This window comes from Hippocampus comes, unplaced genomic scaffold, assembly GCF_001891065.2.
Source record: "Hippocampus comes isolate QL1 unplaced genomic scaffold, H_comes_QL1_v1.1 scaffold275, whole genome shotgun sequence".
NCBI classification, from domain to species: domain Eukaryota; kingdom Metazoa; phylum Chordata; class Actinopteri; order Syngnathiformes; family Syngnathidae; genus Hippocampus; species Hippocampus comes.
The window spans coordinates 702026-715636 of record NW_017804971.1 but is presented as its reverse complement, the minus strand read 5'-3'; the positions used below and the strand labels follow the sequence as shown (position 1 = coordinate 715636).

The window sequence follows — 13611 nt, the reverse complement described above, 5'->3', positions numbered from 1 at the left end:
GCTCACTCGCTTTTCAGCACCTCGGTACTGTACTCTGTTTGGCAATCATTAAACATGTTCCTGTTCACCTCACATCCACCCAACATTCAAGATATTTTGACTCCCATCCTCACCCGACAATTTTGGACATCCTCCATTAATGTAGCAGTGAGTGCGCAGACAAAATGATGATTTAGCCCAAAGTCGATATTATTCCATTTTACATGTGCAGACTCTCTCTTCTAGCACCCACTGCAATATTTCCAATTTGTTGGCTTGCTCACGTGGTGAACGTGTGGAAGGAATAACCTCAAAAGATACTCCGAGTAGCTGCGGGCCTGCCTCCTCTTCTCTCAAAGACTGGCCATAGACAGACGCTGTCTGAGAACAGACAAACTGAGGCCACCGTGATGCTCTCTGCACTAATCACTGAAAAGGCAGCGAGGAAAGAAGCAAGCTCCTCTCACACTCTCTGCTTTTCAGTCATTTGTTCCCTTATCCATGTCCATCCAGCCTTCAGTAAGGAGGACCGGACAAAGCCAATAATGGCATTCCCGCTCACGTTCATTTCCCCTCCTCCTCCTCCTCTGGTCTCATCTTTTTTCTCCTTTATTCATTTCGTCTTTTGCTTTCCTCCCATTTACCCCGGCAATTATATTGAAAATGCACTCGGCCACCTCCTTCAAATCTTCTCTTTCTTAGCCACGGACATCAGCATTCATTAACTTCGCCTCTCTTTGTTTGATGGATTTGGAATGACTTTAATGTCAATATATTGGGGGTGGCGGGGGGAGACGGACGGACGACTAATGTTCAATAATTATGTATGATGGCAACTTGAAATGTCCCTTTGCAGCGCAAGCTACAGTGCACCACCATGGCTTCTAAATCATTGAACCGAAAACATATATGGACTTCGTAGTGAACTCTTAAATGTGTATTTCAAATTTCAAACCTCACCAATCACCTCAACTGAAATACTTGAAATTCTGAATCTAGTTGGACTATATTCCTGTCTTTCACTGCAGCATGCACTCATTATCCCTCTCCCTCCCCTCCCCTGGTGCATGTTCGCCTTCTTCCATTCCTGCCCTTCCTTGCCTGCCTATTTAACTGCCATGGCAACAGGTGATGTGGCGGCTCCAGCAGGCCCTCGTCTCTTGGAGGATAACAGGGTAAAAGGACGAGCCTGTGCGCACAATGCAGCAGGTCTCCCGTAAACGGCTGAAAGCATCCAAGAGTATATAGCGCGCATTGGGGTGCAGTGAGATTGGAAGAGAATCAGAGAAACCTCAGAGAGGGGGTCAATTGAAATGATCGCATTGTGGAGCAGTGACGCTGAAAATGGAGAGGAATCTGACGGCACCCACGCACACCCCATCGCAACGCAAGCTGCCTTAGCGATCCCATCTGCCGATAAATCTACATTTTGTGTTCGTGAGAGCGAGAGCAAATGTGTAGGGTGGTGAATAATGAACAGGTATGCAGCAGTTTTGCAGCATTGCGATCAGGAATATTTTCCTTCTTGACCTCGAGCTGGAATTCAAATTGACATTCAGTTCATGCTTTGATTTTATCATGAGGTATTGGATTGGACGTATTATTTTTTTAATGCTGGATTGTAATAAGGGCAACAATTGATCAAGGTTTTTTTTTTTGTTTTTTTTTTAACGGTGTGCAGTTGCCTTCTGGTATTCATTTTGAATATGTGAATCTCTCACCAGTAACTATGAAGTAACTATTTTGGAGGTGATATCGTCTTAAAATAAAATCACCAAATTTTTCACATGAATCCACTTTTAATTAATTTTGATAAAAGCAACTGATATATCCCCCCCTCCTTATTTGTGGCATTTGCTTCTTTCTTCTCGATACCAAAACAAATGTTCAAACTTTTTTTCCCTACAATTTTTGAGAAGTAAATATTATATTTTTTTAGATGTGAATGAAATGCTTTCTTTCAAAAAAAAAAAAAAAACACGTGCTTAACCATGGACATACATATTTTATATATATATATATATATTAATGTTCAACAATTTACCATCATAAAATGAACGGTCAAACTGCACGTCTCCATGCTTCTGATTGTCGCAAGCTGCAGAACATAATTACAGTTGCCTTGTGTCGACTGGTTTTGTGTGAAGAAACGGAGACGTGACAATATGTTTGCTTCATCTGAGGCCGGGCTTCACCTGGAAGGGTTAAACATCTCTCACCAGCGGCTTCAGGCACACGCACACGCGCAATTATTTCCCAATCCGGGTCATGGGTTCAGATTAAGTCCATAAGACATGGATAAGCTTTATTTATGTGTTGAACCATAGCTGAACACCGCAGGACTCCACTTACAGTAGACTCAAGCTGACAACAGCACGGAGTCCATTTGGCTTCAAAGCATATAGATTGTATTTTTTTTGCAATGTAATTTGATTTTAATTACTTTGACTTAACAGTTAAAGACAAGTTAACATTTGTTTTTTTTTTGAGGAGTGGCTATTAAAGTAGTAAGATAAAAATTTCACAATTCCCAAGGAAAACGTATATATTTATAAATGAAATGTCTAACATACTTGAGATACTGAAAGGCTGAAATAGTAAATCAGCTCTTGGTCAAGGCATGTCTCAATGTAATGCCACACAGTAAGTGAGAGTCCAGATTCCAGAGCGTCCACAGAACGTATTGGAAAGCAGTAAGTGACAGGGGCCGTGGTGAGCAGCAGAACGGTGTTTCAGCCGTGAAAAAGCTCAACAATGTCTCCCTAAATCTCGCTTAACTTGCCATTGTGGGGCTGGATAAGCGGCAGTGGCAGCTATGCCGATGGGAACGGTCTGCCAAAAAAGCAGCACCAGGCAGCGCCTTTGTTCTGGGCATAAATAAATGATTGCTTCATTTGGGCTGGCAGCTTCAATGGACTCTGTGAGAATGAGCATGATAATCAACAGTTCAACGGGAATAAACAGGAACATTTAAACGAGATGAGGACCTGTCTGTCTCGGCCTCTGTGAATAGTACGCCTCTTCAGATGTACCCGGCGCGGACACACAGCACAAGAAAACGACTCGCGCTTTTTTTTTTAAACTCGATTCTTTCCCACACAATGGGATAAAAGACACAGCAGACCACACTTCAGCACAACAAGTCGTGAACTCTCTCACACAAGCTCTCCGTCTATTGCGGGGACCTCGTGGCCCCGGGGTGGCCCTTCTTAAGCCTAGCAAGTTGGATTTTGAAGGACAGGCTCCACACTGAGAGAAAGACAAACACCGGGGGACAGTAGGGCTCGAAAGACTTTACACAGCCTGTCACTCTGCCACCGCCTTCTCCCGTTTAGTCCTTAAATTCACTTTGGGGTCCAATGCGCTAAGAATTATTTTTCATCCACTATGTCCTATTCCATTTACATTTTTTTTTCCAGGTCTCTGTCGTAATTCAACAATAGAAGCTTTTGCATTCGACAACAGTGCAAACCAACAAAATACCTAACGCTTTAAACTTGAAATAAATCAGGAGACTGGATGTACAGTATATACATTGTTGTGGAGATATTCTTAATAGCTGAAAAATATTCGTGAAAAAAAAATCGCATCCCTTAAGCTCTTTTGTCTCTTTTGTAGGTGGAGGTAATGGTCATGGGTGGTCTTGTGGGACAAGAAAAGACCTTTGGTATTTTTTTTTAACACCGATTTACTGCATAGATGCACACCTGTCAATCATCCATTTATAGTGTTCTTTTTTTATGAGCTGGGTTGAGAACTGTCAATTTATAGAGCACCTGCTCAGCTCCATCGTCCTAATGGGGCATCATATTTTTCTAAACCACATTAGCATGCCATTACTGTCAAATGGATACTTGTGTAGAATGTAACCAGAACCCCCTTGACTGGAAGGATGTCTGAAGTCGCTTGCACTAAGGTGTCAAGGTTGAATTTCTGCAGCTATTTAAATAGAAAAGAAAAAAACAAATCACTGGAGGTGGGAGAAAATAAGAATCGGAAGGAGGAGGAATATACATTTTGAGAATGTGCCAGTATTTCCAGGCACTAACAAGCTCTTGCGTCAAGACAGGATGGCAATCTTGCAAGACTTCTTGTTAAAGCGGAATTTGAGTAACTTAACATTACTGCTGCATGAAAATTGGGAATGCGTTCCATAATGTCGGCTCAAATAGGACGATATTTCACTTTCCTTTACAGCTACTGCGCTATGTTGCGTCAACCAAAGTGCAAGGCGAAACCAACCCCCATGTGTATGGCTAATGCCACAGCAGCCTGAATTAACACCTCACATCACATATTGAACATTTCTGAACTGGTTAAAAACACCGATAAGCAGAAGCGTTTTGACCAATTTTTTAATGTTGAATCAAAATTGCATAGGTCAATGAAATTTTACATTTGCATTGATCTATTCTTAAGGTGCCAAATTAGAGCTTTCAACTGGCGGTCCGAAAGAGAAAAATAAAACCACTTTAGTGATTGAATATTATGCTTGCTTAATTCTGGACTTCTCGATTTTGGACATACAAATGGGAAATTTCATCTCAGAATAAAATGTCAAGAGCCCAATGAAATTGAAAACGTCTGCAGTGCGGCACTTCAGAATGATCTACACGTCAAGTAGTGACTTAAATATATTCAGAACTGTATTTGTATCAAACATACAGAGTAGATTGCTCTACAATATACAATTAATTTCCTGAGACCTTATGCTTTTGTTGTCCCGTCTTTTTTGGGCGGAGCTGACTAAAAATATTTCATATAATCTAAATGCCACAGACTATTGGTAGTTATTTTGCGTACCCATAAAATGCTATTCCCTGTGCATAAATCAGACAAAAATACTCTCATTGGGATTTTTGTATCAGTAAATGTTTCTCAAAACTCCCATATGACTCAATTGAGCTGATCTTATTTTGCTGATTGGAGAAACACAATCCACCTAAATCGCCACCATAGAAAGTACATGGAAGTGAAATCCTGTCCCATCCACCGGGAAGCATAAAATCCTACGGCAGATGGATGGCTTGACCGTGGTGACGTATTCCCAAAGACAGAATTCCCCCATTTGCAGCCAGCCGCCATTATAGAGGCACTTAGCCTTTTAGCTTGAAGTCTCTTGCACTCTTTCGCTCCGGTTGTGAAGACTATTGTGGCAGAGGGGTGATAAAAAAAAAAAAAAAAATCAATGTCTTCATTGTGGAACACAGAGAAAGAGATTCGCAGCTAGTTAGCAGTAGTGAAGGATGGCAGCTGGCATCATTAACCTCGCCGCCTCTCTGACAAACACACACACGCGCACATACGCAGGGGAAGTAGCGGGATAGTTAGCAAGGCTCATCAGTGAAACAAAAGCACCGCTCTGTAAAACAAGTTGCATGAATGCTAAATAAATGGGGCTTAGCAATTTAATCAGGGGGAATGATCCATTTCGCCTCTGAAATCATAAAACGATTTAATAGACGGTATTTACAATTCATGCACTGAATACAGTAGGTGTGGCCCGATAATTTGAAGACATCTCACATTATGAAGACGAGGCATGAAATAACACATATATAGAGATACTGTACTTTTGATTTTTCACCAGGAGTTGAATTCGTAATCGTGGTGGAGCGGCACAACAATAACCTGTCACCACATCCGCCTCGGAAAGTGATTACTTCAGCTGCCATCAGTGGCTTTCAGTTCCAAAAAGACACCCGAAATGCTCGACAGCAATTTGTCAGTAGTTGTTTCACTCTTATGTTTCTAAAGGAAGGTGTGTGTGTGTGTGTGTGTGTGGGGGGGGGGGGTCAAAATGCATACAAGAATATGAAATGATCAATTGTTGGTCGAGGATTTCTTCTTGGGGGGGGTTAGTAGCCACGTCTTAATGAAAGCTATCTTTTCTTCTCTGGTGTGTTTGAAGAAGGCATTTCTTCCAGAAGGCTGATTCCATTAAAAAGTCACCTTACTACAAATAAAGACTTTGTGGATAATATTGTTCAAATAAAACTCAATGTTTGTGAAACTCAATGTCAGAGAAAATTATCTTGTGTTCTCAAGTTCTCATGACGAAAAACCATCATGACAATATATAAACATATCGAATGGGTAATGTACTGTAATTTAAATACCTTTTTTTTTCCTTTTTTACTTTCACTGGCGAACATACACTTGAAGTACAAGGGTTTAGATGGTGGCGGCAGACTTCATAACAAACTGCAGCTAGGTAACAATTAAAAAAAAAAAGGGTCCAAGCATGTGCTTCAGGCTCTAAATTGACACTCTCTGTTGTGATTCACTGTCAAACTAAACAAAACGAAGACAATGACACAATGCGACTTCAACCTGGGCGGCCCGGTGGTGCAGTGGTTAGTTACCACGTCAACCTTACAGTGCAGAGGTACCGGGTTCAATTCCAGCTCCCGCCTCCCTGTGTGGAGTTTGCATGTTCTCCCTGGGCCTGCGTGCATTTTCTCCGGGTACTCCGGTTTCCTCCCACATTCCAAAAACATGCATGGCAGACTGAGTGACCACTCTAAATTGTCCCTGGGTGTGAGTGTGAGCGGGGATGGTTGTTCATCTCTGTGTGCCCTGCGATTGGCTGGCAACCGGTTCAGGGTGTCCCCCGCCTACTGCCCGAAGACAGCTGGGATAGGCTGCGGCACGCCCCGCGACCCTTATGAGGATAAAGCGGATTGGAAAATGGATGGATTGATGGAAATAATATTACTTCAGCTTGTGACATTCTTTTTCATTTTTACATCATCAAATCTCTGTAATATGACCGTATGTATGCAAGTGGTTCCTGTGTTAAATGAAATGGCTTCATTCCTTAAATTATATTCACTTATATTATTTCTGTATTATTTTACTTACAATATCTTGCTAGTATTTTTTATTCATTCCAATGGGGAAAGATGATTTGAGGTATGAGTGTTACGAGGCTGGCCACAGAACGGATTAAACTTGTGAGTCAAGACGCCAGTGCAGTAAATTTCTTGTCACTTCTGACAAATGGTGCTCACAATTGATCAACAAGACCGCAATGTCCCCCACCATACGTCCAATTGTGTTTGAAAAAAACCAACGAATATTTCAGTAACACAAGATTACCTCAAATGAAGCGTAATCAAAACTGACTTAAGATATACCATTCGAAATCATGCTAAATGACTATATGTAGACACAACATGAGTTGTTGTGTAGCTCTTGCCCTCAGATGGGTATCCCTGAATGTCTTGCTGGGCTCCCAGCAGGACTACAATGTCTGGTCTGAACAGAGCTGAGGAGGAATTCTAGCAGGGTTCAAGTTGCGGCTCGGTCGTTTCCACAGTGCTGTCTCTATGGCTGGAGGGCCACAGAGTGTCTGTTACAAGGATACTTCGTCATGCGGGTCAAAGGGAGTTCATTAACAGATGCTCCTCACAGACTCCAGTCAGCCATGTTTGGACATGCCATTGGGGAATTAGCCGCGTTCATTTGCCGAGTGAAGTCTTGGACAAAGTGAAGAAACAAAGCGCGTAAAATACAGCGACATGCAATCCGGAGGACCCTGTCAGACTGACGCTCAGGTTTTGTGACTTCTCCTCCAAATCAACTGAAGTCGCGAAAGCATCGCTCCCTTTCAAACAAACGGGCCTCGCCTGCAGTACAGTCTCGTGTCTCGAAAGAAAGAATGCTTTTTTTTCCTTTGGTGTAAACAAATACTTCCTGCACAAACTGTAATTAGTGACTACTAATTAGCCACACACTTTTCATCTCCGGGGACTAACAAAGGAAGAAGTGCAAGATGATATTGCGGGTCTTTGATTGCACGCCACTCTCACAACACCAACATTTGGGTAGTAGTTGTTGCTCAGGCGGCGCTTGCGTGACCGTCCTCTACGCTTCTCATTCAAGAAGAATCATTAACGCTTCAGCGACTGCACGCATTCATCCATGCGTGCCTCTGGCAGCGGTAACATGTCGCTGGAAGACAACCGTAACATGACAAGGGGAGATCACCTGCTCTTTGATATTCAATGCCTGACTACGAGTATCTGTACAGCATATGCGCCTCCATGCATCCAGTTGCCTAGACAGTGTGATAACAGTTTCAGTTCGGGGTAAGATGTACAGGTAGTAAAATACAATCTGGTACAAAGGAGGTCTTACTTGAAAGTTGATTTTTGATTCTTTAATTGGAGTATAATTGGTTAAAGAATTAAACGTGATGGAAGCAATTTATCTGAAGAGGCAATATCAAACTTATCTTGAGCAACAATACACACAGCAGTTGTTTTGCCCATGAAAATTTTGGGGGAGATCCTCACGTATGCGCCTTCATTTTGAAGGCAAATTGTTTCTCATACTGTAACAAGAATGCGATCATTTTCAAAATGTCTCACTTTGAGAGTCGCTTTCTGAAGTTTGCATTTTCAGTCTCTAAAATTTTGCTGTCATAAAAACGAAGGGCTAAAACTACACCCGCCCTTCCATCTTTTGGGTTGCGAATGGTCCTGTTTAAACAGCATTTTGTTTGTTGTACACATACTGTAAAGTGACTTCCCATTTTGATTGTTCATTCTTTTAATTTTTGTGTTTTTCCAACCATGCAAACGCATTTAAAAATTTGAAGCAGTTTTACAAATAGTTCTGCTAATTGAGACTGATACTTAATCATGATATTTTATATCTACATACTTTTTTAAATATACATAATTTTGACTAATTCCGGACCCGTGTCCACAGACACACGCACACACGCATTTTGTGGTGTCTTTTTTGCATGACTGTGTGGACCTTTGTCCATCCACATTTTTGGGTTGAATGTTACTAATGTCTTTTTTGAAATCACAAGGTGTGATATTCAGAAATAGCTGCAGTGATTAGTGACTTCCATTTGCAGTGTTGTGTGACTTTGTACAGGCTTTGAGTGGGCTAACACGGACGGCCGTGCGGTAAGGCTTGACAGCTTGCAAATGTGTTATGTGGACAAATATATTTCCTAACGCTACTGATGTAGTCAGCAAGTCAAAAAAAACAATATCTGAATGGAAAAATCGTCAGCCTTTTTTGCTGGGCAAAGCATCTCTGTTTTCTCTAAGGATGAATGACGGATGATTTCATAGTGTTTGCAGAGGACATCACAATGCTTCATGACACAAATCAATACAGAGATGAAGACAACACCACAGTTCCTGGCAAACCCGGCAATTTGTCGACTATGAATTGGTTGTGGCCGCATTGTTGAGTCCCCCCCCCGTGCTTCACATGCGTAATCACATCTGAGCTCTTGAGCCCTTTTGTTTCCCTTCAGCAGGTGCGTAACACGACAATGTGAAACATTGCAGGCTGTTGCTTTACAGTTTTCAACAAACCTGCTCAGACGCTGTAATTACACCTCACCCTCCCCAATACCCTGCGGCGGCTATCCAATTTCGCAGGGCTCTGTGATACAAGCAAACAATGCCAACACAATGCACGTACCTCCATGGCGAGCGCGGCTGTCTGCTGGTCGTAGTGGTTCAGGAGGTTGGGCATAAAGGTGGTGTTGTAAGGCAGATCCTGGCACATTCGCAGTCGGATGGGCTCGCAGCTGAACTCGCTGTGGCTCTCGATGGCCTCCATGTGTATGGTCCCAGCCGGAGGAGCCGGGAATAAGAAGAGCAGGAAGAGCGGGATGGGGAAACGGGGAAAACAGACAGTTTGCCTGCAGGACATCGATGCAGTCTTGTAGTCTCTCATACATTCTTTTTCAAATGATTCCGGCATTGTTATGCAGCAGAGAGGCCAGACTACCAACTATCGCCTTGAGCGTCGCTGATAATTGGTTTAAGGCTTCTTTGCATTGGAGGCAACGAAGTCCACTCTCAGTGGGGATTTAAAAAGAAGAATCCCACCTCTTAATAAGAGGCACATTATGGAGGAAAATGGAGGCCCCACTGATTGGCGCACCAAGACAAAGCAGCGCGAAAGAAGCCGCCTCTTGTTCGCCACTATTTACTTTCAGCCTTCAGAGAGAGCCGTCGCTTGCTCCTTGCTTGCAGAGCATCTTGCAGCATTCTCCACCTCCTGGTTTATTCCATGGTGACAGCGAGGGAGAGAGAACAGCTCTTCTGGGTTGTCAGTCCCTCTTTTGTCTGCTCACCCTCGCCTCCAGCAACACCTCAACAAAACACACAAAGTCGCGATATCCATCTCCTCCTCCTCTGAGTGATTTTTCTCTATCTTCAAGGTCTCCTGCATTCTGGCTTCTTCAAGCAGGTCCTGCAGGTTTAGAAGCACGCACGCACGCACACACACAAACAAAGGTTGAATGATCAAACAAGCTGAATGGGCTTTGTCTCAGGTTGCATTCCATTGGAAAATGAACCTCTTGCCAATATTAGGGCTGAACAATTAATCAAATTCAAATCGAGAGCGCAATGCAGTTGTTTGTAATTTTCAAATTACAAAGGCTGCAATTTGGGAAAACAGAAACTGAATTTTGTTGGGTTGGTATGCTTTTTTTTTTTAATCTATTATACATACAGTCGTGGAAAAAAATTAGGAGACCGCCATACTGTATTCAATTTCTTGTTCATTTTAAAGTTTGGTGCCACGAGAACTGTATAAAATGACTCACCAACACAAATGCCTAAAAGCATCATTATATATAGCTATTTATGTAAGACCTTGTGAAATGATGTTGGTTATTGTCAGGAAAATATCGCAATCTGCACTTAATTCAACTCTTATGAGCTATTTTTGTTGTCAATAATACACTGGTCCAAAAAAAGTGTACCTTCAGGTGTACTAGGCATTGAAATTGAACAAGAAACTGAAGAAATAAAGGTGGCCGTTGATTTTTTTTTCCCATGATTGTATCTATATTGTATGCATTTGTTAGTGTCTTCAATTTAGTGCTCAAGCACAGTCCTTGCATTCATTTACCATTGTTTCATGAAACTTGAAGTGATAAATCCAGATTTGTTTCTACTGCTGTTTATGCCAGCCACATTCGGATGGCAGGATGCTCTGGAAGTTAACAATTCTAATTGAACGTGAACGCGCACGCCCCCACTGAGGTGGACACACACGGAGGGAAGTCGACTCGACCGATGCTGTTTCTCTAATTCATTGTTCATTTCACTTGACTTTACCGCAAGCCAAACCTATCAGACCAAAATATTTATGGATAGTAAATCCGATATTGTTAATTCGAATACTATTTATTCCTGTTTTGTGAAACAAAATACATGGGAAGACGATTTTATCAAACAATAATCGTATATTAAATAGCAATTAGACTGTTTTTCAAAATCGTTTATCCCTTGTGATTTACAAACTCCTTTTCAAAATAAGACGTAATCTCGCAGACAATTTGGTGACAAGCGTGATCATGGGTTAAGTCAAAACAGGCTGTTGACAAACACCTCTACACTGGAGGAGCAGAAATATGTTCAAAACGACTTGAAGCAGACGTAAATCACGTTTTAATTGCATTTTATTTTAAACTCACAAGGTTCCGTCTAATTACGTGGACACCCCCTCCAACACATTCGTGTTTGTGTGATGTCGGCCAGTCGACACAAACACTCCTCACGGATCCGTTTAGGTCATTTTAGCTTTCTTCCTTCCGATCATTTGTACAACGCTCACGAACCGTGTAGTAAATTCGAGGGCACCTGCACCCAACAGGCTTCCGTAGCCATTTCAGAGCGAAGCAACTTGTCCGGATAGTTAGCTACCTTTATGCTAATGATAAGAACACCTTTGAAAAAAAGCGCTACCTGTCGTCCACGTACGTAGGGTCAGCATGTCTATTTCGAAAGATGCGAATGCGGCGCCGCTTTCCCACTCGATGGTTTGAGGAGGCACGCTCTCCGCGTAGACTCACATCAATCGTGTGTGTGTGTGTGTGTGTGTGTGTGGGGGGGGGGGTCGCGCACGCAGGAAACCAATTTAAAAGGCATTTAGGGCGCCTAAGTAGACGGAAATAATCGCCAATAGACGCACTTTACCTCGCAACGATGGGCTGAGAGAAAGGTCCGGGTGCTCCGGTGTCTACATTCGCTGCATGCGGTGCTCCAGTCGTTGTCCGCCGCTGTTTGCCTGCTTGCAGCGAGAGCGCGCAATCAACGTGAACGCGCACTCCCCCACTGAAGTGGACACACGCGGAGGGAAGTCGACTCGGCCGATACGTCTTAATTTATCTTTAGCGCTACATTATCGACGTTATTTTATGACCGTTTCATTTTCTCAGTATTAAAAAGGGCGGGGGTTAGACAAGGGTGGAACCCTCAGGGTCAGCAAACTATTCTATGCTAGCCTAAAGACTATCAGAAGAAGAATTTACAACAATAAATATAATATTTATTTTTGGTATGAATGCTTTCTCAACAGTCTGTATCAGGGATGGGCAACTTAGGTGCTGATGAGGCCACCATTTTTCATCATCTCGACTGGGCGCCGCAGGGGATCACACACTTCCTAACCATATGTATGAAAAAAGTGCCACTTTAGAAATTTTAACAAATTACATGCTCTTAATTGATTTCATTTTCCTAATACATTTCTCACTGCATGTATAAAAGATCCTCTATCTGAACCCACATTTTCATAATACATTTCTCACTGTATATATAAACTATCTGAATCCAACAACAAAGGCCTGAAGCAAAGAAAAAAACAACCACATAGTGTGCAAAGGGCTGTCTTGCACAAAAATGACCATTCAATGATGACATAAAACTGCTGAACAGCAAACCAACATTTAGTCCAAGAACTAATTTTCGATGAAATGCAATTAAGACATGTATGATATCTCGTGATAAATGGTGATATTTCAACCTAAAACTACAGTTGCGTTTGCATACTCACTGTTCGGCAACCATGGATTCGCATAGTCACAGATTTATTTTATTTTTTAAAATATTTTGTTTTGTTCTGGTTATTCAGGGATTTCCCCCATTTTCAAAAAAGAAATGTAAATTTAATATTTTTCAGTGTTTTTTTGTTGGTTTTTTTTTTAAATATTCACTCAGAGTGTGGTCTGTATTCTTGCAGCTGCACTGGTAGGAAAATATATAAACATCAATATGCAATACTTCTACATATATCTCTAAGTGTTTACCATTCCAAATAATGATCTCTGTTAAATTAAATTAAAATTAAATTCTTACAAAATCACAATGTCCCAGTCTAGGAAATCACAATGTCCCATCATTCCCTGCGGGCACCATATTGGTGACCTTGCACTCGTTGTACAGTACACTTAAGAAAATATCAATACGATATGGCGCAAGATGGCACACTCTGCCATACTCTCTGGTTTTCATTTGATTGTTTTTCTAATTACGGCCTACAAGTATTTTCTCTCAACTGCATTTATAAGTTTCCTCTTGCTTTAGCACAACTTAGTGATAAACTATGACAAGTACTGACATACAAATTTGTGTTATACTGTATTACTGGTATAGGAACTGAATTATTGGATCTAATTCTAAAATGTGTATTAATATTGTGGACGATTAATTTTGTCTGTTCATAAATACATTGTTCTTTTGCAAGCAAGTAAAAACAGTTAAACGTAAATACTTGTGGACTCCTATGTTTCATCTAGTGCACAGAGACCACAGGGTTCTATAATAACACAAGCAATGGTGGGTAAAAAAATGCTTA

At 41.7% G+C, this 13611-nt stretch overlaps 1 protein-coding gene across 3 annotated transcripts in view; it reads right to left on the bottom strand.

Annotated features, from left to right (window-relative positions):
- LOC109528579 (frizzled-3-like) overlaps positions 1-12107 on the bottom strand; it is a 22940-nt gene extending 10833 nt beyond the window's left edge. For 2 of the 3 annotated variants that reach the window (XM_019891380.1, XM_019891370.1), the window contains exons 1-2: positions 11952-12107; positions 9436-10215 (exon numbers count right to left, since the gene is read on the bottom strand). In XM_019891380.1, the coding sequence (XP_019746939.1) occupies positions 9436-9720 (285 nt within the window). In that variant the 5' untranslated portion in view covers positions 9721-10215; positions 11952-12107. Of the gene's footprint in view, positions 1-113; positions 356-9435; positions 10216-11951 lie in introns of those variants that run through there. The other variant, XM_019891390.1, reaches the window with a different exon arrangement.
- Positions 12108-13611: the final 1504 nt, after the last annotated feature.